The sequence below is a fragment of the Narcine bancroftii genome, chromosome 1 (assembly GCF_036971445.1).
Source record: "Narcine bancroftii isolate sNarBan1 chromosome 1, sNarBan1.hap1, whole genome shotgun sequence".
Taxonomy (NCBI): domain Eukaryota; kingdom Metazoa; phylum Chordata; class Chondrichthyes; order Torpediniformes; family Narcinidae; genus Narcine; species Narcine bancroftii.
In genome coordinates this window covers 163,424,285-163,451,820 of record NC_091469.1, presented here as the reverse complement: position 1 = coordinate 163,451,820, position 27,536 = coordinate 163,424,285, and the positions used below count along the sequence as shown (strand labels likewise).

Sequence of the window (27,536 nt, the reverse complement as noted above, 5' to 3'; positions counted from 1 at the left end):
ACACCTTTTGGCTTTTGGTCTGTGCATCTCCCCCTGCCCATTCTTCCCTCCACAGCCGTTTAATTCAAGTCCCTTCCTGCTTTTCACTCCTACCTTGAGGAAGGGCTCAGGTCAGTTGTGAGATCTTCCAGCATTTCTGTGTTTTTACTCCAATCACAGCGACTTCAATCTGATCTATTTCATTTTCTCCATCTTTCTAATAGAAGCCTGCATAAACACTACCTGGACATTCCAAGTCACTGCAATCCATCTGCCCTCCGTGGCAATCACTGCAAAAGAACATTGAGATACACTGAGTCAAATGGAGGAATGAAGAAGGGACTTATCAAAGCTAATATGTTGTGAGTTCCGTGTCAGCCCAAATCTTTAGAAACATTTCTCTCTCTCTTTCCTTTAACCATGTTAATGAGCAGCAATCCATCTCCCTTCAGCCTCTAATAACGAGCATACAATGGGGCAGAGTTAGTATTAATGGTTAGCACAAATGAGTACAGCCGCCAGTGACTCAGGTTCGAATCCGGCGCTGCCTCTAACGAGTTTGTACATCTTCCCATGCCTGCGTGGGTTTCCTCTAGGGGCTCCGGTTTCCTCCTACCCTCCAAAAATGTGTGGGGGTTGTAGGTTAATTGGGGTATTTGGGCGGCACGGGCTCGTGGACCGAAGGGCCTGTTACCGTGTCATATGTCTAAATTAAAATGCTGCACATATGCCTAAACATAGCTCAGTGGCTGTTCTAGTAGTGCATGTTCAGAACTGTCTGGGAAGCTTTCTTCAACACCCACAGCCAGGGATCGAATACATTTAAATTTAGATGTACAGCACGGTAACAGGCCTTTCGGCCCATGATTCCATGCTGCCCAATTTACACCCAATTAACCTACATTTTCCCTGTATGTTTTGAATGGTGGGAGGAAACTGGAGCCCCCGGTGAAAAACCATGGAGACACGGGGAGAACATACAAAGTTCTTACAGACTGCGCGGGATTCGAACACTGGTCACGATCGCTGGAGCTGTAATAGCGTTGTGCTATTACAAACCACACGCAACAAGCAACAATAGGCAATGAACCAGACTGTTTAGTTTTAAAACACTAATTTTATTTCTAAATCTTAAACTATAATCTTAACTTTTAAACTATCTTTAACACTAAATCTATCCCCAACTCTGTGTGTGTGTTTGGTGTGTGTTTGTGTTGTGTGTGTATATGTGTGTGTGTGCATACGCGCGCGTACGCTGTGTGTGTGTGGTGATACACCACTAGCCTACTGCAGGGAGCAGCCTGTGTACCTGCAGGAAGATCACCGGAGGACAGACCACACCTGCTCAGCTGCCAATCACCCTCAGGGATATAAGCCACATCCAGCCCCTCGAGGTCAGTCACACGGAGTTGCAGCTAACTGCAGCAGAAGACTTTAAGTAGAATAAAGCCTGTAGTTCAGTCTTTTCGAATTTTGTGTCTGGTTACTGTCACCACAGTGCATCACCGTGTGTGTGTGATGCCCAGATTAATGATGAACTGATGGAAAGACTGGAGTTGTGGCTGTTAAATTGCTTGGAAGAAATGTCCATCCACACGAGCTGTGGTCATAACACTCCTGGTCCTTTTGCAGGCAAGACTTGAACTGGGTGGTCTCCATGAAGCTTCCAAGACCCTGGCACCAATCTCTCCAAGTGATCTTCACTGTTAGTCGGTAGTGAACTGGGATTCACTAGCAGTGTGGTGTATTGATGACTGGTCCCGCCTCCCGGCTCCTCTCCCAGTGGCCTATATATAATTCCCGCCTAAACCCAGAACCCCTCTGAAGCCTGTTCATGACCCCTATCTGTGTTGTAAGTTAATAAAAGCGTCAGTTCTCCTTCCAGTCAAGTGTGAGGTTTTATCTACGCTACAATTTTATTCACTTATAAACAAGATTGGAGGTGTTACTCAAGCCCAGTGCACTGTTGATAGACCCCCCAGTCCCCTAATGCAGCTGAGATGTTTGTGTATTGGCTAGACTGCTTCCAGGCCTACCTGAACGCGACCAGGGATGTCTTTCATACAGACGAGCTCTGGAAGTTGGCACTCATCTCAACGGTAGGGACGAAGGGGTATGTAGTTGTCCCAGACTGCCTGACGTACAAGGCCACCATCGAGGTGCTAAAGGCCTGCTACATGAAGCCCCCGAACGAGGTCCTAGTAGGTCTCTGGCTTGCCCTACACCATCAACGGCCCGAAGAGTCGATCAACGACTACCTGTTGGATCTGCAGACACTGGCTAAGAAGTGCAGGTATGAGGATGCTTTGGGCTGCATCCAGGTAGATGAACAGATCCGGGACACTCTAGTTGCAGGGGTCCGCTCGAGGTACATGAGGCAGTGACTGCTCGAGTTGGGAAGGAAGGACCTCGGTAGCCACGTCGAGCTGGCCAAATCACTGGAACAGGCCAGTCTCAAGAAGACGACCTTGAGGCCAGCGAACTCGTGCTCTCAGGTGAGCACCTCCAAGGACCGGCTACTCCTGCTACGGCGGTCCCCGCTCTAATGGCTGCCACTTCCCGTGCCCGGGAGTGCTTTGGTACATTCTCATCTACTGCGTGCATGGCGGCTTTCGCAATGTAACTTCAGAGGTAATTAAAAGCCGTCTGGGGTTCAACCGAAAGGGGAAAAATAGTGGCCTTTGAGAGGGGATGAACCTTGTCAGCGTATTGAGGGACCCACTGGGCGAAATATGAGAAAAGCCCAGGCATCTCCTCAAAGGCTTTGTGGTTCCGGGGAGGGGAAGCTCTAAGAGGGGGCGCATCCTATCAGGGTCGGGGCCAATGACACCATTCTCCATCACATAGCCAAGGATAGCCAGTCGTGTCGTCCTGAGTACACACTTGTCAGAATTGTAGGTGAGATTCACCGTATGGAGAAAACTCTGGAGGTTGGCATCATGGTCTTCTACGGTGCGACCACAGATGGTGACATTATCGAGGTAGGGAAAGGTAGCCTTCAACCCATACTCGTCCATCATACTGTCCATCTGCCACTGTAAAATAGACACCCCATTGGTAATACCAACTCCGGAACTGATAGAGTCGTCCGTTAGCCTCAAATGCTGTGTATGGGCAGTCCTCGGAATGGAATGACAGCTGGTGATAGGCAGCTTTCACATCGATGGTCGAATAGATCCGATGCTGCGCGATATTGTCCACCATGTCCGAAATGCGAAGGAGGGGGTATGCGTTCAGGAGTGTGTATCTGCTAATTGTTTGGCTATAGTCAATCACTAACCTGGACTTGTTTTCCCCCTTTACTCCCACCACTAGCGCTCTCCATGGGCAGCAATGATCCCCTCCTCCAGCAGGCACAGGGTCTCCATCTTTATAAACTCCCTGTCTGCCGTGCGGTATCTCCTCCTCTTGGTGGTGATGGGCTTACAGTCGTCAGAAATGATGGGGAACAGGGGTGGGGGGGTGGTTGATGTTCAGCGTGGAGAGGCCCTCCGATTTGGTTTTGAGGGCCCTCTGTTTTGAACCATTACCGGGGGAAGGGGACCAGAAAATTCCAAGGTCACACTTTTAAGGTGACACATTAAGTCCAGACCCAATAATACTGGAGCACACAATTCATCTAAAATGTACATACAAAATTTACAAAATTCCCCTCCTTCAAATGACAGGTGAACTATACAATATTTCTGTACACGCGCCGAATGGGACTGGGACACTAAGAAGATTCGGTAATTAGACAGGTATATTTTTAAGTTATATTTTTGCATAGTTCATGAGTCTATGAAACTTTCCATGAAGCCTGTGTCAATCAGGCACTTGGTTGAATGTCCATTTACCTTCATCGTCACCATGAGTTGCTGAGCTGGTGAGGACTATTCTGACCGAGGACCAGCGATGCCAGTTTGCCGGAGACGCCGTGTTTTTCCCTCAAGTGGTCCCCTCCGTCCTGAGTTTACCTGTGCAGGTAAGATGGTGGTGACTTCATGGTGGAGCAAGATGGCCGCCCTCCTTCCTCCTCTGACAATGACGAGAGTTCTGAAATCAAAATCAGGTCACTGCAAGATGGCCGCCGGGCCTTTTCGCTCAGTTTCTGTAGGCAGTGGGTTGCGCAGCAGGCGATCTCAGGCGAGTCCGGGGCAGGCGGCTTGGGGCTAGAATCAGATCCAGGAACGGTACAGGCCATGGGCATCCCTGGATCTCCCTACGCGTGCAGACCCTTGCCCAGTGTCCCTTCTTCCGAAAGCTGGAGCACGCTGAGTCTTTGGCCAGGCAGCAGGCATGGAGGTGCTGTCCCTTGCCACAGAAAAAGCACTCCTGGGCTGGGAAACGGCAGCCATTAGAGCGGGGACCGCCGTAGTGGGAGCAGCCGGTCCTTGGAGGTGCTCACCTGAGACCGTGAGTTTGCTGGATTCAAGATTGTCGTTCTCGAGACTGGCTTGCTCCAATCATTTGGCCAGCTCGACGTGGGTAATGTAGTGAACTGGGATTCACTAGCAGTGTGCTGTACTGACGACTGGTTCTGCCTCCTGGCTCCTCCCTCGGGGCCCGTATATAACCCTGGTTTCCCGCCTAAACCCAGAACCCCTCTGAAGCCTGTTCACGAACCCTGCCTGTGTTGTAAGCTAATAAAAGCGTTTGTTCTCCCTCCAGTTGAGGTTGAGCTTTTATTTACGCTACATAGTCACCATCAAAATAAATCACGTTGCTTCCCAAAAGAACCTCCTGGCCAGAAAAGGCCCAGTCGTTCACAGAGCCGGCTTTGCTCTGAATTCCACAGAATGGCTGGGTCACAAGAGCTGCTTCAAAAAGCTGCTTCCTCTCCAGTATCAGAATGGTTCTCCCTTTTGCAAAATCACAGTGTCTTTGCAAACATATCAAATCTGGAACAGATTGTGACAAACCTCCCCTCAGTTCTTCCAATGCATCGAATTGTGGCTGGGCTGTAACAAGTTATGCTGGTGCTTCTGTGAAATGTTAACTGTGACCATTCAGTCCCTCCTGTCTATACTATCCCTTACAGTAATAATCCCATTTTACTAAAATGGGTGCTCGTAATAGCACTAACTGTGGCGCCCACTTCATTGAATCATCTGAGAAAGGATGTGCTGATGTTGGAGAAGGTTCAGAGGAGGTTCACGAAGAGGATTCCAGGAATGGAAGGGTTATCATATAAGGAGCTCTTGGCCTGTATTCATTGAAATTTAGGAAAATGAGGGGGATCTCATTGAAACATTTTGAATGTTGAAAGGCCTGGACAAAGTAGATGTGGAAAGGTTGTTACCCATGGTGGGAGCGTCTAGGACAAGCGGGCACAACCTCAGGATTGAAGGGTGTCCACTTAGAGGAATTTCTTCAGCCAGAGGGTGGTGAATCTGTGGAATTTGTTGCCATAGGCAGTTGTGGAGGCCGAGTCATTGGGTATAGAGATTGATAGGTTCTTGATTAGCCAGGGCATCAAAGATTATGGGTAGAAGGCCGGGCTGTGGGGCCAAGTGGGGAAATGGATCAGCTCATGATGGATTGGTGGGGCAGACTCGATGGGCTGAATAGCCTATTTCTGTTCCAATGTCCAGTAGTCTTATGGTCTCGAGTGTTTGTCTCAACTCCCACTCCACAACATAAAGTTCAGGACTTCATAGACAATCCCAATTACATAAATAGCATAAAGCTCTGTCCCAGGAGCCCAGCTCCAGTTCAGGAGCTCCCCTTAATCTGGATGTGAACAAATGATGCCCCTTACCACTTTAAACAATACAACTGTATGCTCTTTCCATTTTCAAACTCTTGGCCATCATATAAACACGGACAGTTATGGGGTTGGACACACGTTCCATGATAAGAAACAAGGCCTGAAAATAAAAGTTCATGGAGTCATCAGCTTGAAAACACCATCTGATCAACCAGCCAATCGGATGCACAATAACTCGTCGGTAATAAAGTCTGTCTGAAGTGATGTATATACAAAAACACACTGAAAATACTCAGACAGAGAAAATCAATGCGTTTCCAGGTGAAACAGCAGAATTCTTCTCAGTGTGGAGGTGGACTGCTATCGATTAGGCCAGAGGTTGAAATTAACAGGCTTTAATCGCTATAAACTTACAGGCATATCTTACATGCTGTTGGCCCGATTCCAAGGCTGTACTGAGGGAGGGGATTGGGTGATCCCGCCTTTATTAGCGATCCTGGAGGGGGACGAGTTACAGTGTTGGGGCGGGCCAACCAGTGCGATGACTGTGATACAGACGATAGACAAGGGGGATAACCTGACGGAGGATCGCCACAGTGACCAGATCACTGGCACTGAGCCTGGCCCAGTGGTGCAGAAGGAAAGGAAGAGAAATGCAGTGATCAAAGGGGATTCCATTATTAGGGATAGAGACAGGGGATTCTGTGAGCCTGATAGATACACCTGCATGGTGTGTTGCCTCCCAGGTGCCAGGGTGTGAGATATCTCAAATCAGGTTCAAAGTATTCTGAGAGGAGAGGGTGTTCAGCCTGATGTCCTGGTACATGTAGGTACCAATGATAAAGATAAAAAAAGGGGAGGAGGTTCTGAAGAGGGACTACAGTGAGTTAAGATTAAAAAAAGGGGAGGAGGTTCTGAAGAGGGACTACAGTGAGTTGGGATGGAAGCTAAGAGACAAGACCTCCAGGGTAGTGATCTCAGGATTGTTACCTGTGCTGGGCACGAGGGGGAAAAATGGAAGGATCAGTTGGATGAATGTGTGGCCGAGGGGCTGATGCAGATGGCATATTCCCTCAGAACATTTTTCAGATTCTTAGACCATTGGGATCTCTTCTGGAGGAGGTATGACCTCTACAGGAAGGATGGGTTATTACACCTGAATCCAATATCCTGGCGGGCAGGTCTAATAGAGCTGTTGGTTATGTTTAAACTATCTTGAGTGGTGGGGGGGTGGGGGGCGGGGGAGGTGGGAACCTGAGTGATAGGGCAATGGATAGGAAAGAGAAAATAGGAAAAGTTTGGATAGGCAGTGAAATTAAAAGGGCAGAAGGAGCAGAAAGGGATTGGAGTGCATCAGGTAACAAGGTGAGGAATGTGGGGAGTAACAGATTAAAGGTTTTATACATGAACACACAAAGTATAATAAATAAAATGTATGAGCTTGAGGCTCAACTGCATATTGGAGGGTATGATATAGGAATAATGGAGACATGGCTGCAGGAGGGCCATGATTGGAAAATTAATATTCCAGTATATACATCCTATCAAATGGGCAGACAGATGGGTAGCTCTATTGGTGAGGAACTTTTTTGCAGAACTTCGAAAGGAGCGACGCAGAAGCAGGTGGAGTAGAGTCTGTTTGGATAGAGTTGAGGAATTGCAAGGGCAAGAGGACCATAGAGGGAGTCATATACAGGCCCCCAAACAGTAGCTCAGATATAGGAGGCAGAATAAATCAGGAGATAAGATTGGCATGTCAGAATGGTTGTTATGGGGGATTCCAACCTGCAGGGAGACTGGGAAAATCTAGCTGGTGCGGGACTGGAAGAATGTGAGTTTATAGAATGTCTCTGGGACGCTTTCTTAGTGCAGCTTGTGATGGACCCCCTTAGGGGGAAGAGAATTCTGGATTTAGTGTTGCGTAAGGATACGGATTTGATTGGGGTCCTTGAAATTAGGGGAGTCATTAGGTAATAGTGACCATGATATAGTGAGTTTTAATTTGAAAGGGAGAAGGAAAGAAAGTCAGAGTTATCAGTATTACAGTTGAATAAAGGGGATTATGCACCATGAGGGAGGAGCTCGCCAAAATACAATGGAAGGATAGAGAACAGTTTTACTGGGAGAACAGTTGAACAACAATGGCAGGGATTTCTGGGTATTTTTCAGAAAGTCCATGTCCAGTTCATTCCAAGAGGAAGAAAGGCTCTAAGGAGAGCAAAGGGCAACTGAAGTAGAATATAGCAAAGAGAAGGTAACTAAGAAAGCAACAAGGGAGGGAAAAATGAGGTATGAGGGTAAACTAGCCAATAATATAAAAAGGGATAGTAAAAGCTACTTTAGGGATGTAAAGATGAACATATTAGGACCAAAATTTGGCCCTTAAAAACAAAACTGGGCAAAATTACTATGGGAAGCAAGGAAATGGCTGCACGTTGGTCAGTCAGCAGGGTGAATCATTTGTCAGCTAGGTAATTCCTCCAGTGATGCACAGCTTCCACTATGGCCTGGGCCTCTTTCTCAATGGCTGAGTGCCAGAGTTTGGGGCCCTGGAGGGTACAAGAGAAAAATGCCACCAGCCTGCCCATGTGGTTCAGCATGATACCCAGGGCGAAGTCGGACACATCGCTCTCCACCTGGACTGGAATGGATTCGTCTACGGCGTACATTGCTGCTTTGGCAAAGTTGCCTTTGATGTGAGTGAAGGCTGCCGACGGGGGAAAGGTAGTAATTTTTACCTGGGGGGGGGGGTTTGTCTGCATAATTAGGGACCCATTCTGCATAGTTTGAAAGGACCTTTTTCAGGGCCTTGAGGCTATGGAGGAGTAGGAGCTCCAGCAGGGGCTGCATATGCTCAGGGTTCCGTCCAATTATTCCATTTTCAACCATGCCCCCTAGTATAGCCAGTCGTGAAGTGCGGAACATGCATTTCTTCTGGTTATATGTGAGGTTTAGAGCTTTTGCTGTCTGGAGGAATTTCTGCAGGTTAGTGTCGTGGTCCTGCAGGTCATGGCTGCAGATTGTCATGTTGTCCATGTAGGGGAACGTGGCTTTCAGTTGGTGGTCATCCACCATTCGGTGCATCTCCTTCTGAAAGACCAAAACTCCATTTATGACTCCAAAGGGGACCCTGAACAAAAGAGAGAGATGGCAGTCAACCCCAAATGCTGCGTATGTGCTGTCCTCTGGGCAGATCAGGAGCTGGTGATAGGCCGTCTTGAGGTCAGTGGTAGAGAAGACCTGGTATTGGGCAATCTCGTTCACTATGTCAGCTATGCAGGTGAGGGGGTAGGTGTCCAAGAAGGTGAACAGGTTGATGGTCTGGCTGTAGTTTATGACCATCGTGTGCAACAGGTTGATGGTCTGGCTGTAGTCTGTGTCCATCGTGTGCTACAGGTTGATGATCTGGCTGTAGTCTATGACCATCGTGTGCTTCTCTTGGACCTTCACCACCATTACCTGCACTCCCCAAGGGCTGGTGCTGGGCTCTATGACGCCCTCGGCCAGGAGTCATTTAGGTAAAGGCTCTGTCCCCGGGTCTGTATCACCTGCTCTTAGTTACCACAACCCTACAGTTGGGGGTGAAGTTTTCAAACAGGGGGGACAGAGGGACCTGGAGTGTGGACAGACTGCAGTTCATGAGCAGTGTGTGGTGGTTGGGTCGCTGATTGGGCTGCCTTTGGGGAGGACAGGTAAATGGTTTAAAAGTTGGTTATTATGGACCGTGAGGGAGTGGTGGGGCCCCTCATATTCCATCAGAACACTTTTAAGTTGGCACTGTCCAGCCCCATTGTGGCCAGTGCACAGAGTCGTGACATCACAAGCAATTTAAAATCTTGTACTTGGTTCAAGATTTGTACGGTTTATACGGTTAACGTTACTGTGCAGCTCCCTCGGGTTTCCACTGAATGGGACTTGGAGGCCAACGAGATTTTACACTGGACTGGGGTCACTGTGAGGGAGTAGCGCTGGACAGTATCCAGGTGGATGAAGCATTCGGTGCTTCCCGCGTCAAACAAGCAGTTTGTAATGTAACCATTTACCTCAATGCCCATAGTGAACCTCACTAATTGGTGTGGGATGCTCTGGTCCAGAACGATGATGCCAGCGTCAGTTCATTGTCTGATTCGCTGCTCCTGTATGTGCGCATCAGCGGCTTCCAAAACATCCTCCCCGAAGATGGTTAGCACGCGGTGACTGCTGGAAATGACAAAGACCCTGGCTGTTGTCTCAGACCCCGCCATGCTGTTCTCCACAACCAGAAGTGATGAGACGGTCCAAAATGGTGACGGTTGCTGTTCATATGCAAGGGGAAGGTCTGGATCTACATACGTAGTGTCCTTTTCTTCCACAGCTGGAATAGGTCACGCTTCTGGCAGGGCAGTTCTTCCGTGGGTGCTCTGTCTGGCTGCTGTAATAGCACTTCGGATGCTCGGCGATAGTGGCTTCTGTTTGGGACCTGTGTCCCAAGGTGGAAGTGCCCGAACTCTCCACGTGGCGGCCGTGTTGCCTTGGAGTAAATCTTCGCATTCTGTTGGGCCCTCTTCAGTGCCTTGGTGAGATTGGCCACATCCTGCAGGGTCCGATCGCCCTTCTCCAGGAGCCTTTGTCTGATATGATCAGACTTGAGACGTGCCACACAGGGGTCCCTGATCAGCTCCTCCTGGTAGACGGCTGCTGTAACGTCGGTGCAGCCTCAAGCTCTCCTCAGCAACCACAAAGCTCAAATATATTCATCTACTGACTCACCAGGTGCTGGTTGACAGCTGCCCAGGAGGTATCTGGTGTAGATCACATTCTTCAGAGCCAGATACTGTCTCTGCAGGAGCCCCATAGTGGCTGACTAAGTCCCACCATCTCTAATCATCTGGAAGACATGGTGGCCGACCTACACAAACAGCAGGTCTCTCTTATCGACCTCTTCCCGAATGTCATGTCACCTCATAAAGGCATTCAGGCAGTGCAGCCGCTGATCGAATTTTACGGAGGCCTCTGGATCCTTGGGGTCGGTGTCCAGCATTTCTGCTTGAATAGCCTTGTCCATGCACGGGGGGATAGTGATTAAATTGTAGCGCTATCGATTTGACCTGACAGGCCTGAAGCTGAGATTAATAGGCTTTAATTATTATAAACTTACAGGCGTATCTAACATGCTGTTGGCCCAACTCCAAGGCCGTACTGAGGGAGGGGATTGGGAAAAACTGTCTTTATTAGGGATCCTGGAGGGGAAGGAGTTACAGTATTGGAGGTGGGTCAACTAGTACAATATCTGTATCACAGTGTCCCACCACAGGAGGAACAGAGAGATATTGGCATCCAGGTCCATGGATCTCTCAAGGTTGCCATGCAGGTTGATAGGGTTGTTAAGAAGGTGCATGGTCTGCTGGCCTTCATTAGTCAGGGAATTGAGTTCAAGAGCCGTGAGATAATGTTGCAGCTCTGTAAAACTGGTTGGACCACACCTTGAATATTGTGTCCAGTTCTGGTCGCCTCATTACAGGAAGGATGTGGAAGGTATGAAGAGGGTGCAGGGGAGATTTACTAGGATGTTGCATGGGACTGAAGAACATGTCTGATGAAGCAAGGTTAACAGAGCTGGCACTTTTTTCTATCGAGTGACAAAAGATGAGAGGTGGCTTAACAGAGATAGAGAAGATTATGAGGGGTTTAGATAGGGTGGATGGCCAGCACCTTTTTCCCAAGGTGAGAGTAGCAAACACCAGAGGACATTAGTACAATGTGACAGAATATAGATATGTTTTTGGGAGATAAATTGGGCAGGGTTTGTTAGTGTAGGTCACATACAAACATTTTAAAACAGATCTTATTTAAAATACTGGAGCTCTGCTCATAGCCCCAGAGCCTTTGCAAAAGCTTTGGGGAGTCCCCAAGAGACTTCACTAATGGATTGTTATTTACAAAAAGGCAACAGAACTTGTCAGATTCACATACTGTCTGGAGTGGAACTTGCTGTTCTAAGAGGGTAATGTGGTTTTGCAAGCAGAGAGAGTAAAACAGGCTTTCTCTCAGAGAGAGAGAGAGAGAGAGAGAGAGAGAGAGAGAGAGAGAGAGAGAGAGCGAGAGAGAGAGAGAGAGAGCGAGAGAGAGAGAGAGCGAGAGAGAGAGAGAGAGAGAGAGCGAGAGAGAGAGAGAGCGAGAGAGAGAGCGAGAGAGAGAGAGAGAGAGAGAGAGTTCAGTTCTACAGTTTGACAGTCAGCAGCAGCAGCTGGGACTGGAACAGGACAAGCTGACAAGCTTGTGGAAAATCCCATTTAGAAGATTAAAGTATGACTCTATTTTCATGTTTAAAGATAATTTGAAGCAATTTTTGTTCAAGTAAACATTTGTCAGTGAATATCTATTGCTCCTGGGTTTATGGGTCCTCTGGGCTCATAACAGGAAGAGGAGAAGAAAGTTTAGGGGTGACGTCAGGGGTAAGATTTTTGCCCTGAGAATGGCGAGTGCCTGGAATGCCTTGCCAAGGGTGGTGGTGGCTGGAACATTGGGCACTTTTAAAAAAAAATCTTAGGCACATGGATGCAAGAAAAATAGAGTTATGGTGTGAGGGAGGGAAGGGAGGGAAGGGTTAGATTGTTGTGAACTAGGTTCACATGGGTTGGCACAACATTGTGGGCTGAAGGGCAGGTACTAAGATGGAATGTTTATTGTCCTAAACCAACGGTTCTCAACCTTTTTCTTTCCACTCACATCCCACTTTAAGTATTCCCTCTGCCGTCGGTGCTCTGTGATTAGTCAGGGATTGCTTAAGGTGGGATGTGGGTGGAAAGAAAAAGTTTGAAAACCACTGTTTTAATTGTACCTGATAACTTGTTATGTGCACGGTTTCAGAACTCCAAAGGAAATGGGCCAAGGACGATTTTTCTCAAGCAAAATATTTCAGTGACAATTGGGTCCAGAGCAGTGGTTCTCAACCTTCCCTTCCCACTCACACCCCACCTTAAGCAATCCCTTACTAATCATAGAGCACCAATGGCACGGGGATTACTTAAAGTGGGATGTGGGTGGAAAGAAGGTTGAGAAAGACTGGCCTAAAATGTTACTCTCACCACAGATGCCAGCTGAACCTGCCGAACATTCACCTCAGTTTTACTTTCATTTCAGATTTCTAGAACCTCCAGTTCTTTTGCTTTTAATTGTATCAGGAAAGTTTTGCAAATATTGCCTTGGCATCACTCGTCTAAAGTTATGTGTGAACAGTAGAGGTACTGTATATTACCCAAAATGTTTGCTTCAAGTGAATGTCCATTCTTTAAATAACAGAATGATTATGGAAGGAGGCCAGCGATTCCTAATCTATATTCCAGGATGGTGAGATTTAGCATCAGTAAGTTATTTTAATTTTTAGGTTTTTTTAAAATTTAGACCTACAGCACAGCTTCAGGCCATTTCAGCCCACGACCCCTGCCACCAAGTTACACCCATATAACCATATAACCACTTACAGCACAGAACAGGCCAGTTCGGTCCTACTAGTCCATGCCGTAACAAATTCCCACCCTCCTAGTCCCACTGACCAGCACCCGGTCCATACCCCTCCAGTTTTCTCCTCTCCATGTAACTATCCAGTCTTTCCTTAAATGTAACCAATGATCCCGCCTCGACCACGTCTGCCGGAAGCTCATTCCACATCCCCACCACCCTCTGCGTAAAGAAATTTCCCCTCATGTTCCCCTTATAATTTTCCCCCTTCAATCTTAAATCATGCCCACTAGTTTGAACCTCCCCCACTCTTAATTGAAAAAGCCTATCCACATTCACTCTGTCTGTCTCTTTTAAAATCTTAAACACCTCTATCAAGTCCCCTCTCAATCTTCTACGCTCCAGAGAAAAAAGCCCTCGTCTGCACAACCTTTCCCTGTAACTCAAACCTTGAAATCCTGTCAACATTCTCGTGAACCTTCTCTGCACTCTCTCTATTTTATTTATATCTTTCCTATAATTTGGTGACCAAAACTGTACACAGTATTCCAAATTTGGCCTCACCAATGCCTTGTACAATTTCATCATAACCTCCCTACTCTTGAATTCAAAACTCCGATTTATAAAGGCCAACATTCCAAATGCCTTCTTCACCACACCATCTACCTGAGTATCAGCCTTGAGGGTACTATTTACCACAACTCTTAAATCCCTTTGTTGCTCTGCAGGCCTCAATTGTCTACCATTCAATGTATATGACCTATTTAAATTTGCCTTTCCAAAATGTAACACCTCACACTTATCTGTATTAAATTCCATCAGCCATTTCTCAGCCCACACCTCCAGCCTTCCTAAATCACCTTTTAATCTACGGTAATCTTCCTCACTGTCCACAACACCAGCAATCTTTGTATCATCCGCAAACTTGCTTATCCAATTCTCCACCCCTACTTCCAGATCATTAATATATATAACAAACAATAGTGGACCCAGGACCGATCCCTGAGGAACTCCACTAGTCACCGGCCTCCAATTGGACAAACAATTTTCTACCACTACTCTCTGACACCTTCCATCCAACCATTGCTGAATCCATTTCACTACCTCCTCATTTATACCTAATGCCTCCACCTTTTTTCCTAACCTCCTGTGGGGAACTTTGTCAAAAGCTTTACTAAAGTCTAAATAGACAACATCCACAGCTTTCCCTTCATCAACCTTTTTTGTAACCTCCTCGAAAAACTCAATCAGGTTTGTCAAGCATGATCTAGCCCTGACAAAACCATGCTGATTACTCCCTCGCAATCCCTGTACCTCCAATTAATCTCCAACTCCCGGTATGTTTCAAACAGTGGGAGGAAACCAGAGCCCCCTGGGGAAATCCCAAGCAGACAAGAGGAGAGCGTACAAACAGTGCACTGGATTCTCAATCGCTGGTGCTAACTGCCTCGCACAAATCTAACCTTTTATGCACAATGTTCATTGTCGGATACGTACATGGCATCACATACAACCCTGAGATTCTTTTTTCTTGCGGGCCGCGCATAATTTCTACTTATCATCCATGTGTCAAGGGCAATCAAAGGCACATCCCGCCATTGAATAAACGTGTTAGAAATATCCTCACTTGTGAGGGACACATGTTGGCGATCAGCATTTGCACGCACATGATCAACTTGTGCTTTCCACGTTTGGAGCGCCACAGTCGATGAAGCGGTCAACACAATGCCATTACAGCACCAGCGATTGGGACCGGGGTTCGAATCCAGTGCTGTCTGCAAAGAGTTTTTGTACGTTCTCCTCGTGTCCACATGGGTGTCTTCCAGGCGCTCTGCTTTCCTCCCACATTCCAAAGTCATACGGGGGTTAGTAGGGTAATTGGGCTGTATTTGGGTGGCGCGGGCTGGAGGGGCCTGTTACTGTGCTTGCGGCGTTAAACTAAAATCGCGGCCATAACCCAACAGATATTCAAAATGACGAACGTATGTCACATTTAGAACAGGCTGATGTGACCCATATTTACATTTAAATTTCCCTGCTAAGTTTTCCCTGACACTTCCATTTTGTCTTACCATCAGGACAATCGCACCCTAGCAGTCCCGGCCTCCTGCACTGAGAGTTGTTCCAGTAATTCTCGCACGTGTTGGGACAAACACTGGCGTTGGCACTGAGATAGTATGTAGGACGACATTCTGGGGAGCAAAGAAATAAATAAACAGACTCATCAATCTCTGCCTTAAATACCTCCACAACCATCTGTGGCCACAAATTCCACAGATTCACCACCCTCTGGCTGAAGAAATTCCTCCCCATCTCTGTTCTAAGCGAACGTTCTTCAATCCTGAAGTTGTGCCCTCTTGTCCGAAATTCTCCCACAGTAGGAAACAACCTTTCTACATCTCTACACGGGGCAGCAACACCTTCATAGAACCAGTGATCAGGATCAGAGTTCTAATCCAACGCTGTCTATGAGGAGTTTGTATGTTCTCCGCATGTCTGCGTGGGTTTTCCTAGGGATGCTCCGGTTTCTCCCACCGTTTGAAATGTTACGGGATTGAAGGTTAATTGGATGTAAATTGGGCTTCACAGGCTCGTGGGCCAAAAGGGCCTGTTACCGTGCTGTATATCTAAAATTTACCTAAAACCATTGTGCAGTGTCCATGGTATTCAGTTTAATCCCACTGTGTCCATGCCTTTCAACATTCAAAATGTTTCATTGAGATCTCCATTCTCCTAAATTTCAAAGAGCACAGTCAAAAGCTGTCAAATGTTCCTCGTTGAAACCCTTTCAACCTGCAACCACGAGATCTGGGCCCAAGATGGCGGCGCCTGTGCTCGGCAGCGGCCACAAAGGGTGGCAGACTCCAGGGGACCAGTGGACTGGTGCAGGGCACTAGACATGGGGAGAACACCCCCACCCCTACTGAGAAGGAGAAGCAGAGGAGACCACCCTACGAGACGGTGACTAGGACGTCGGACCAGCGAGGGGGTCAGTGGCTGAGGGGCCCACACAAGCTGAGGGTGACTTGTATTCGGGGGACCCGCACGGGCTGCTGGAGACCAGCTCATGGGAACCAGGTATTGGAGTCAGGATTCGAGAAGGCACTGAGGGCAAGAAGGGGTCTCGGGCGCTGAAGGGTTCTTGGAAGTTAGAATCTGGAACCTTGGAGGATGATCAGTGGCGACACTAATGGTGACTCTTTGCCCACCTTATGGCAGGCAGAAGGCAATTTCGTGTAATATTACATGGCCTATACTATTACATGACAATAAGTTAAGGGTTAGGGGGCAGAAGTTTAGAAGTAACTTAAGAGGAAGTTTCTTCACTCAGAGAGGGGTGGCTGAGTGGAATGACCTTCCGGAAGAGGTGGTTGCAGCAGGGTTAATTCTGTCATTTAAGAGATGGTTGGATGAGTACATGAATGTGATGGGGTTGGAGGGTTATGGTCAGGGAGTGGATAGGGGGGACTAGAGAAGTTTCACGTAAATTGGTGCAGACTAGAGGGGCCGACATGGCCTGTTTCCATACTGTAATTGTTATATAGTTATGGTTATATAACGGAATCTTGAATCTTAAAATTGCTGCAATTTTACACAAAACGCAAACTGGAAGTCAGCAAGTCAGGGAGCGAGAGTAGATGGGAATGGCCAATCGACATATCCAATTGAGACCCTGTTTCATGCCTGAGAAAGCGGGAAAGGTGGGTGTGATCAAAAATGGGTGGTTGAGAAAGTGATGGGTGGACCAGGGGGTGAAGGATGTCCAATCGGTGGTGCCAGGGAGGCTGGAGATGGGAGTCAGTGATAGGTGGAAGCAAAAAAGGGAGGGGGAGGGGAGGGTGGAGATCGGTGAAACCATACAAGGGAGGGATAGAGTGTGTGGGTGATGGACAGATGCAGTAGGGGAAGCGAGTTGGATAGCAGGGGAGTGTGCCCACACAGATAACTTACACATTCTTTTTCATAGACCATAGAACCTAGATTATTACAGCAGAGAAAATAGACCCTTCAGCTCTTCTAGTCTGTGCTGAACTATTACGCTGTCTAGTCCCACTGATCTGCACCCATCCCCCTCCCATCCATGTACCTGTCCAAATTCTTCTTCAATGTTAAATTTGAGTCCGCATTCACCATCTCAGCTGGCAGCTCATTCCACCCTCCCACCGCTCTCTGTGTGAAGTTCCCCCTATACTTTCCCCTTTCACCCTTAACCCATGTCCATCTGCCCCACTGAATGAGGGGATCGATGTTTACCTGGTACGCAGTTCTTCATTTCAGCTGTGAGGTGTTCTTCAAGAGCACCAGTAGCACATTCTCTCAGCAGCATTAAACGCGATGAACAGATTTCATTACCCCTTCGACAAATCAAAACAAATTCAGAAAGGTAGATCTTTTGAAGCTGTGATATATCCAGAGCAGTCAAGCACATTTACTAGAAGTTATTAGCCTCTCTTGCTATGTTGATGACAGTCAGAATTTATTGTCACAGAATTTGTTGTTTTGCGGCAGCGTCACAGAGGCAAACATTGCAATAAATAGCATCTCAAACATAAATGAATAGTGCAAGGAAAGTAGGTAGTGTCTGTGGTTCATTGTCCATTCAGCGGGGAAAAGCCATCCTTGTGTCTGCAGGCTCCTTTGCTTTTTTCCTGATGGTAACAGAGTGAAGAGGGCACGGCCTGGGTACTGGGGATCTTTGAGGATAGAGGCTGCCTTTTTGAAGACACCGCCTCATGTAGATACTCTCAATGGAGTGAAGTCTGGTGCCTGTGATGTCGCAGGGTGAGTTCACAACCCTCTATTTATTTTCCATTTAGAAAAAATTTACATTTTAATTGCAAAAACCCGCAGGAACTGTGATGCCTGTGAGTACTTATCCATGTAGGGACACAAATCCACCTGTAATCTCCTGTGAACTTTACGCAGCATCTAGTCTGCCCCCACCCCCCACAGCCCCCGGGACAATCCCTCAAATTGGTAGCAGGTAGCTCCCCACCCACCAGCCACTTGTAGCTTTGGAAGTTGCTCTTTCCTGATTCCAGCTTCTTGCCTCAGTTGTTGATTTGTCGCTGGACTCTGGAACAAGATGCAATTCACTGGAGAAACTCCCTGGGTCGGGCCACATCTGTGGGAGGAAAGGAAATCCTTTCTCTGCCACTGCCGCCGCTCCAACCACTGACTTCGTATTTTTTTAAAATCAGTGTCCTGCCCATTTAATCTTCTGAGGGGAAATGATGCTCAAATTTCCCTTTAAAGGCAGTGAAATAAAGATTCAGGATATTAGATTATAGAACATTACAGGCCCTCCGGCCACACAATGTTATTCTGACCTATATTTTAGATTAGGTATTATGCAATGATAAGGGGCTAATCAACAATCTTGTTGTGCGAGGCCCTTTGGGTAGGAGCGATCACAACATGATCGAATTCTCACTCGACATGGAGAGTGATGAAATTAAACCCGAGACTAAGGTCCTGAACTTAAATAAAGGGGATTATGATGGTATGAGATGGGAGTTGAGTAAGATTGATTGGGTGGGGTTAATGGGGGAGTTGACTGTGGATAGACAATGGAAAGTATTCACGGATCTAATGGAGAAATTGCAAAAATCGTTTATACCGGTTTGGCATAAAAATAAACCAAAAAAGGTGACTCAACCGTGGATAACAAGGGAAATTAGAGACAGCATTGGGTCCAAAGAGAGAGCATATCAATTGGCCAAAAAAAGTACCACAATCGAAGACTGGGAGCAGTTCAAGATGCACCAAAGGAGAACAAAGGGATTAATCAAGAGAGCAAAAATAAATTACGAAAGTAAGCTTGCGGCAAATATAAAAACCGACTGGAAAAGCTTTTATAAATATGTCAAGAGGAAAAGATTGGTGAAATCCAGAGTAGGTCCTTTGCAGTCGGAATCAGGGGAATATATAATGGGGAATAAGGAAATGGCAGACCAATTAAATTCTTACTTTAGTTCTGTTTTTACAAGAGAGGATACAAATAACCTCCCAAGGATGCTGGGAAACATAGAGACTAATGCAAGGGAGGAACTGAAAGAAATCAGTATCTCTAAGGACATGGTCTTGGGGAAATTGATGGGATTGAAGGCAGATAAATCCCAAGGGCCTGATAATCTAAACCCTAGGGTACTTAAGGAAGTGGCCATTCAGATAGCAGATGCTTTAAGAATTATTTTCCAGAACTCGATAGACTCAGAATCAGTACCCATGGATTGGAGGGTAGCTAATGTTACCCCACTATTTAAAAAGGGGGGTAGAGAAAAAGCGGGGAATTATCGGCTGGTGAGCCTTACATCAGTAGTGGGCAAAATGATGGAATCCATTATTAAGGATGTAATAGCGGAGCATATGACTAGCAGAGAAGGGATCGGATGGAGTCAGCATGGATTTACAAAAGGTAAATCGTGCTTGACAAATCTATTGGAATTCTTTGAGATGGTGACAGGTAAAATAGATGGGGGAGAGCCAGTGGATGCGGTGTACCTGGACTTCCAAAAGGCCTTCGATAAGGTCCCGCATAAACGACTGGCTTCCAAAATCAAGGCTCATGGGATTGGGGGCAAAGTATTGATGTGCAGTTCTGGTCGTCTAATTATAGGAAGGATATAAACAGAGTGGAGAGAGTGCAGAGAAGGTTTACCAGAATGTTACCTGGGTTTAAGCATCTAGAGTATAGGGAGAGATTGGACAGATTAGGTCTTTATTCTTTGGAGCGTAGAAGGTTGAGTGGGGATTTGATAGAAGTATTTCAGATTATGAAAGGGATAGACAGAGTGGATGTGGATAGACTATTTCCATTAAGAGGAGGAAAGATTAAAACAAGAGGACATGAGTTAAGAATTAAGGGGCAGAGGTTTAGAGGTAACATGAGGGGGAACTTCTTTACTCAGAGAGTGGTAGCCGTGTGGAATGAGCTTCCGGGAGAAATAGTGGCAGCGGAGTCAATTGTATTATTTAAGAAAAGGTTGGACAGGTATATGGATGAGAAGAAGATGGAGGGTTATGGGCATTGTGCAGGGAGGTGGGACTAGAAAGGGGTGTTTGGTTCGGTGTGGACTAGAAGGGCCTAATGGCCTGTTTCCGTGCTGTAAATTGTTATGTTATGTTATATGGATTGAGAACTGGCTGGTAGGTAGAAGACAGAGAGTTGGGATAAATGGCTCGTTTTCTGAGTGGCAGGCGGTGACCAGTGGGGTGCCACAGGGATCTGTACTGGGACCCCAGCTGTTCACAATTTACATTAATGATCTGGATGAGGGGATTGGATGTAATATCTCCAAATTTGCAGACAACACTAAGCTAGGAGGGGTTGTGTGCATGGAAGAGGAGGTCAGGAAGCTCCAGTGTGATTTGGATAAATTGAGGGACTGGGCAGATACATGGCAAATGCACTACAATGTGGATCAATGTGAGGTTATCCACTTTGGTGATACAAACTGGAGGGCAGATTACTATTTGAATGGCAATAGATTAAGAGATGGGGAAGTGCAGAGAGACCTAGGGGTACTTGTACACCAGTCTCTGAAGGCGAGCATTCAGGTATAGCAGGTGGTTAAAAAGGCAAATGGTATGTTGGCCTTCATATCAAGAGGGTTTGAGTATAGGAACAAGGATACCTTACTGCAGCTGTACAGGGCCTTGGTGAGACCCCAGCTGGAGTATTGTGTGCAGTTTTGCTCACCTTACCTAAGGAAGGATGTTCTTGCAATGGAGGGAGTGCAGAGGCGATTCACCAGGCTGATACCTGGAATGGCAGGAATGACTTAGGAGGAGAGATTGCGCAAATTGGGATTGTACTTGCTGGAGTTTAGAAGATTGAGAGGGGATCTCATAGAGACATATAAAATTCTGGCAGGACTGGACAGAATGGATGCAGATGGGATGTTTCCAAGGATGGGAAAATCCAGAACCCGGGGCCATGGTTTGAGGATAATAGGCAAAACATTTAGGACTGAGATGAGAGGAATTTCTTTACCCAGAAGGTGGTGAATCTGTGGAATTCATTGCCACAGAGGGCAGTAGAGGCAGGTGCATTAAATATATTTAAGAGGGAATTAGATCTATTTCTTCAGTATAAGGGTATTAAAGGTTACGGAGAGGAGGCTGGGACGGGGTACTGAACTTTAAGATCAGCCATGATCTTGTTGAATGGCAGAGCAGGCTCAAAGGGTCGAATGACCTACTCCTGCTCCTATCTTCTATGTTTCTATATAAACCTGCTAAAAAAAGTACTAAACCTTCCCTACCCCATAACCCTCTATTTTACCTCCATCCATGTGCCTCTCTCTTTCTTCTTTGGCTTGGCTTCGTGGACGAAGATTTATGGAGGGGTAATATCCACGTCAGCTGCAGGCTCGTTTGTGGCTGACAAGTCCGATGCGGGACAGGCAGACACGGTTGCAGCGGTTGGTTGGGGTTGGGTGTTGGGTTTTTCCTCCTTTGTCTTTTGTCAGTGAGGTGGGCTCTGCGGTCTTCTTCAAAGGAGGTTGCTGCCCGCCGAACTGTGAGGCGCCAAGATGCACGGTTTGAGGCGATATCAGCCCACTGGCGGTGGTCAATGTGGCAGGCACCAAGAGATTTCTTTAGGCAGTCCTTGTACCTCTTCTTTGGTGCACCTCTGTCACAGTGGCCAGTGGAGAGTTCGCAACCTATGTGCCTGTCTAAGAGTCTCTTAAATGCCCCTAATATTCCAACCTCCATCACCACCCCTGGAAAAAGTAAATGACAAAATTCTGTGGATGCGGTGGTTGAAGTAAAAACTCTGGAGAAGTTCAGCAGGTCAAATATGGTCCTTTATGGAGCAAAGGCAAAGATATAGTAATGACGTTTCAGGCTTGAGCCCTTGTAGACATCTATTAAGTCTCCTCTCATCCTTCTTCACTCCAAAGCTCTGCTAACCTTGCCTCACAAGACACGTTCTCCAATCCAGGCGACATCCTGGTTAATCTCCTCTGCACTCTCTCTCTATGGCTTCCACATCCCTCCTATAATGAGGGGACTAGACCTGATCGCATACTCCAAGTGGGCCTGCATCCCAAAGAGGGACTGGCTAGGCTGGGGCGTTGTGTGCAAGTGCGGGAGAAACTCAGCATGTCACACAGTGCCACCTGGAAGGGCTGGGATTGTTTCACTTGGAGCAAAGGTGATATAAAAGCAGCAGGAGAGACATTAGTAGCATGGACAGCCAGAGGGTTGTTCCTGTGGGTGGGATGTCCTGGATGGCATGGATATGTTGGGCCGTAGGGCCTTTTTCCATGCTATGTGACTGTAATTCCCTTTCCATTTGTGCAAACTTGCTTTGTGCTGATGGGCTGATATGGAAGACCATGAAACTGGAGCAGAATGAGGCCATTTGGCCCATCGAATCTACTCCACCATTCAAATCATGGCCGATGTTTTAAGGTCTCAACTCCATTCTCCTGCTGTCTCCCTGTAACCTTTGACATCTTTACTGATCAAGAACCTATCACCCTCCACTTTAAATCTACCCAAAGACTGATATCCCAGATTCACCACCCTCTGGCTGAAGAAATTCCTCCTCATCTCTGTTCTAAGTGGGTGTCCTTTTAGCTTGAGGCAGTTCCCTCTGGTTCCAGCCTCTCCCACCACTGGAAACACCATCTCCACATCCACTCTATCCAGCCCTTTCAACGTTTGAAATGTTTCCTCATCTTTCTGACTCCAGCGAGAACAGGACCAGAGCCATCAAACACTCCTCATGTGTCACCCCTCTCATCCCTGGGATCATCCTCGCGAGCCTCCTCTGGGCCCTCCCCAACACCAGCACGTTCTTCCTTAGATAAGAGGCCCAAGGCTGCTCATTTCCCCCCATAAGGCGACATGACTCTGGTGAGTGGCTATGAATCATTGGACGAGATCCTCTGGATGCCAGATCACTGGGAGAATTTAAACAAGAAATAGACAAGTATCTCATTAGTGAGGGCATCAAGGGATATGGAGAAAAGGCCAGAAATTGGAATGAGTATAGAGTAGCTTAGTGTAGATTTACGGAACAGACTCGATGGGCCGAGTGGCCAGGTTCTGTTCTTTTGTCTTGTGATCTTGTGATCTCTTCCTTTAGTACTTGTTAATATGATTTAATTGCCTCTGTGGACCAAAATTCCAAAACTCACCAGCAGACATCGTTCTTGCAGGCTCGTAGGAGAATGTTTAAAGTTTTCAAAGAACATCGGGAATGAAGCCCTTTGTCCAGGCAATTTTCTGCAGCCTAAGGATGCAAAAGTTATCGGACAATGTGGTAACTTTTTTTGATTTACATTCATCAAATCTTGGTGGCTTGAGGAAGTCTGTCTCCCCATGTCAATGAGAGAGCAAATCTTATCCAGAAAAGGTGCGGCAATCGGGACGTCAGTTCCAATGGGAAACTGGTGCTCGAAGGACATCATTAAAGTTTAGTAATTTTCCTGATGCCGTTCACATTCTGCACAATTATCCTGAAGGCCCAGGAGTTGAAAAGCCATCAAGCATTACAGAAAAAGAAATGGAAATCTGACTCTACCCACTGGAATGCAGAAATGCAAAGCCGTGTTCCCCTGGAGAAAATCACCTTGAATTTAAGGAAAAAAAGATAAAATTTTTCTAAAATTTGGCAACCATGTTTAAATTTTATAGGAGCACAGCCACAGTGTGGATCTGCGTGTCTCGTCGGCTTGACTTCCCCGTCCATCCTCCTAATGAGGGAGGGGCGGCGGGTGGGGCGGAGGGTCCATTCCAGCCCAATCATTTTTTAAAAATACTTATTTAAATCAATTAATAACAAATCACAATATTACAATGTTTACAAATATATGTTGATAATAAATCAAAAAATGAAAAAAAGTTACTAAAACTAAATAAACCCTAACCCCCCCTCCCCCCACCAAAACTAATCCCAATGACTAAGATCTAAATCTACATATTAATTTAAATGCTTCAGATAACACTCAAGGATCCCAAAAAATATTGTTCCAAAAGTTATTATTCATTTAGGGAAAACTTCACTGCTTTGGAAAATTCGAAATAATAATAAAAAATTATAATTTTCATCTCATAATTCGAGCGTACGGGCTCCAAACGTAAAAATACAGAATATTTGCCCCTCAAATTGTAGGTAATGTTTTCTAAAGGAATACAACTTTGAAGCTCTGTTCACCGTCTTCCTTGTGTTAAGGTAACAGCGGATTTCCAAGCTACAGCGATACATTTCCTTGCTATTACTAAAGCTTAATTAAATTTCGATCGAAAATCGGACAGAGATAATTTAGAGATACTTTTAAGATTTCCCAACAATAATAATTCAGGATTGTAATTCGTTGTGGAAACTTGCTCATGGAAACCCCAAAAAGGATGAACCTTTGAACAAGACTCACATGGATTGAAGAGAAGTTCCCACTTCCTTTCCACACCTGAGACTTTGGTCCCGATGTATCTGATCTCCATCTACTCAGTTTCTGAGGTGTGAAGTACAATTGATGTACAAGACTATAGTGCAGTAACCTATACCTTACATTGACAGTATTGGACATCACTTCTTTACATCAATCTTGCCAGACCTCCTGGTCTATTATATTGAAATCTTGTTCCCATCTTTCCTGTGAGTTAAACGAACCTACTTTAGGTGATTGTCCTTGTAACAAGATATCTCCTGTTGAAATGGATTTTTTAGTCATTCCATCAACTATAACTTGTTCTAAATCTGTAAGATTTTTAAGTCAAATCAGATCCTAATTTCTCTCTTAAATAGGCTCTTAAATGAAAGAAACAAAATAACGTGTTATGAGGAATATCGTATTTAATTTTTAAATGATCAAATGACATCAATCTACCGTTATCAGAACATTCTCCCAATTTAGAAATTCCTTTATTATCCCAAATATTCAAAACAAGATGATTTTTTGAGAAAATTCAGAGAGGATTAATTAATGGCGTTTTTAACAATATTAAAGCATTTGCTTAATGTTTGGAATAAAGTCAAGTTAGACATTCCAGCCCAATCAAGAAAAGTCAAGAAAAATGTACCAGCCTGGAGTGGCGGGGGGGCCCGGCCGTCAGGCCGTGCCAAATTCCCGACGTCTTCCTTTCTTTGTGGTCAGTGTCTTGAATGTTTGTTTGTAATTGTGGTCTGTCGAGTGTGGGGAGGGGGTGGGGGGGAAATGGCTTGGACTCAACGGTGAATCGTGGATAACATTTATTTGTGGTTACTGGAAATTCTTTGAGTTTGAATATGATAATTTATAAATAAAATATTCCAAAGAAAGAGCTTTACATGTTGAGTGCAGACGATTATAGTAAAAACACACAAATGTTGGTGGAGCCCAGCAGGTTTCACAGTGCCCACAGGAGGTAAAGATCACCAACATTTTGGGCCTGAGCCCTTGTTCAAGGTATGAGCACAAAGTAGGCAGGGGGCCTGAATTAAAAGGCTGGGGGAGGAGGGCGAGGGGGAGGATCACAGACCAACAGACAAAAGGTGTTAATTCAGTGGTTTTCAAATTGCCCTCCTAATCTCATATCTCACCTTGAATAATCCCTCTGCCATTGGGGCTCTCTGATTAGTAAGGGATTGCTTGAGAAAAATTGTCTTTGGCCCATTTCCTTTGGAGATAACGAGTCAATGAGACACAATTAAAACAGTGGTTTTCGAACTTTTTTCTTTCCATCCTCATCCCACCTTAAGCAATCCCTTACTAATTACAGAGCACCGATGGCATAGGGATTACTTAAAGTGGGATGTGAGTTTGAAAACATAGACATAGATAGGACACAGGAGAGGGAAAGTGAGATTTGATTGGGGGAAGGGGGTGGCTCTGTGGATGCAGAGCTGAAGGGAAGGAGACAGGGGGAAAAGAAAAGAGAGAGAGAGTGCTAGAGAAAAGGAGGAAAGAGGATAGGGGAAGGGGAGAGACGGGGGGTAACAGAAACTGGAGAAGTCGATGCTAATGCAATCCGGTTGGAGAGTATGCAGACATACAGCGCGGTAACAGGCCCTTTTCGCCCATGTATCTGTGCCGCCCAATTACACCCAATTAGCCTACAACCCTGGGTCGTTTCAAACAATGGGAGGAAACCAGAGGCCCTCGGGAAAACCTATGCCAACAAGGGGGGGAACCGACCAACTCCTTATAGACAGCGTGGGATTCGAACCCCGGTCCCGATCGCTGATGTGTAAAGGCGTCACACTGACTGCTACATCAACAGTTGATGTTCCTCCAATTTGCAGGAGGTTTCAATCTGCCAGAGCGCAACACCATGGACAGACAAGTCAGCTTGGGGATGGGGCAATCGAATGTCCCACCCAAAGTCTTTCTCAACTTTGCCGTCTGCCGTGGGTGCTCATTTTCCTGCAGAGGGCTATCTACAATGTCACCTCCCCACCAAATCCAAATGCAAATTTCCATTGCTGGAAACATCCAGTGTGCCACGGATCTGCAGATGGAGCTCTGCGGGAATCCTGCCTGGCCTGCTCAGTGTTTCCAGAAATCACCTTTATTTCAAATAATGAGTAGACATGTGAATCTGAAGTTAAGACACAAGAATGATGGAGGAACTCATCAGTTCTCGCAGCATTAGCAGGAGGTAAAGACAAATCACCTCGGCTCTGTCTGCCGCAATAGTGTGCATCTCCCAGTGGCCGCCCTTTATAATTCCCTGCCCCATTCCCTTGCTGACGTGTCTGCCCAGGGTCTCATGCATGGCCAGGTTGAGACCACCTGCATATTAGGGGAAACAATACCTCACCTTCTGACTTAGGCTCCCTCCAACCAGATGATATTAACCCCAACCTCTCTGGTTTCTGTTAGCCTGTCCCGCTGTTTATCCTGATTTTTTATTTTCTCGCTCTTGCTCTCCCTTTCACTTTCCCTCTGCCTCCTTTCCTCTAGCTCTCCCTTCCCAACAAATTCTTTCCTTTCCTCTCCTGTCCCCCAGTCCATGTCCAGTAATTGCCTTTTGCCTGTTGATAATCTCAGAGTTTTAACTACAGTCACAGACTTTTGTGTTTCAGGATGTGGATGTTGTCTATGTGGACTTTAGTAAGGCTTTTGACAAGGTCCCACATGGGAGGTTAGTTCAGAAGGTTCAGACACTAGGTATTCATGGTGAAATAGTGAACTGGATTCAACAATGGCTGGACTGGAGAAGCCAGAGAGTTGTGGTGGATGATGCTTCTCAGACTGGAGGCCTGTGACTAGAGGTGACTCAGGGATCGGTGCTGGGACCATTGTTGTTTGTCATCTATATCAATGATCTGGATGATAATGTGGTCAATTGGATCAGCAAGTTTGCAGATGACACTAAGATTGGAGACGTTGTGGACAGTGAAGGTTTTCAAAGTTTGCAGAGGGATCTGGACTAACTGGAAAAATGGGCTGGAAAATGGCCAATGGAATTTAATGCAGACAAATGTGAG

General features: G+C 46.3%; 1 protein-coding gene across 1 annotated transcript in view; it reads right to left on the bottom strand.

Moving 5' to 3' along the window:
• LOC138735769 (otogelin-like protein) overlaps nt 1-27,536 on the bottom strand; it is a 190,645-nt gene that overhangs the window by 24,204 nt on the left and 138,905 nt on the right. Inside the window, exons 9-13 of the mRNA XM_069884151.1 lie at nt 23,263-23,357; nt 17,363-17,463; nt 15,181-15,300; nt 5,720-5,828; nt 223-269 (exon numbers count right to left, since the gene is read on the bottom strand). Coding sequence (XP_069740252.1) covers nt 223-269; nt 5,720-5,828; nt 15,181-15,300; nt 17,363-17,463; nt 23,263-23,357 — 472 coding nt within the window. The remainder of the gene's footprint in view (nt 1-222; nt 270-5,719; nt 5,829-15,180; nt 15,301-17,362; nt 17,464-23,262; nt 23,358-27,536) is intronic.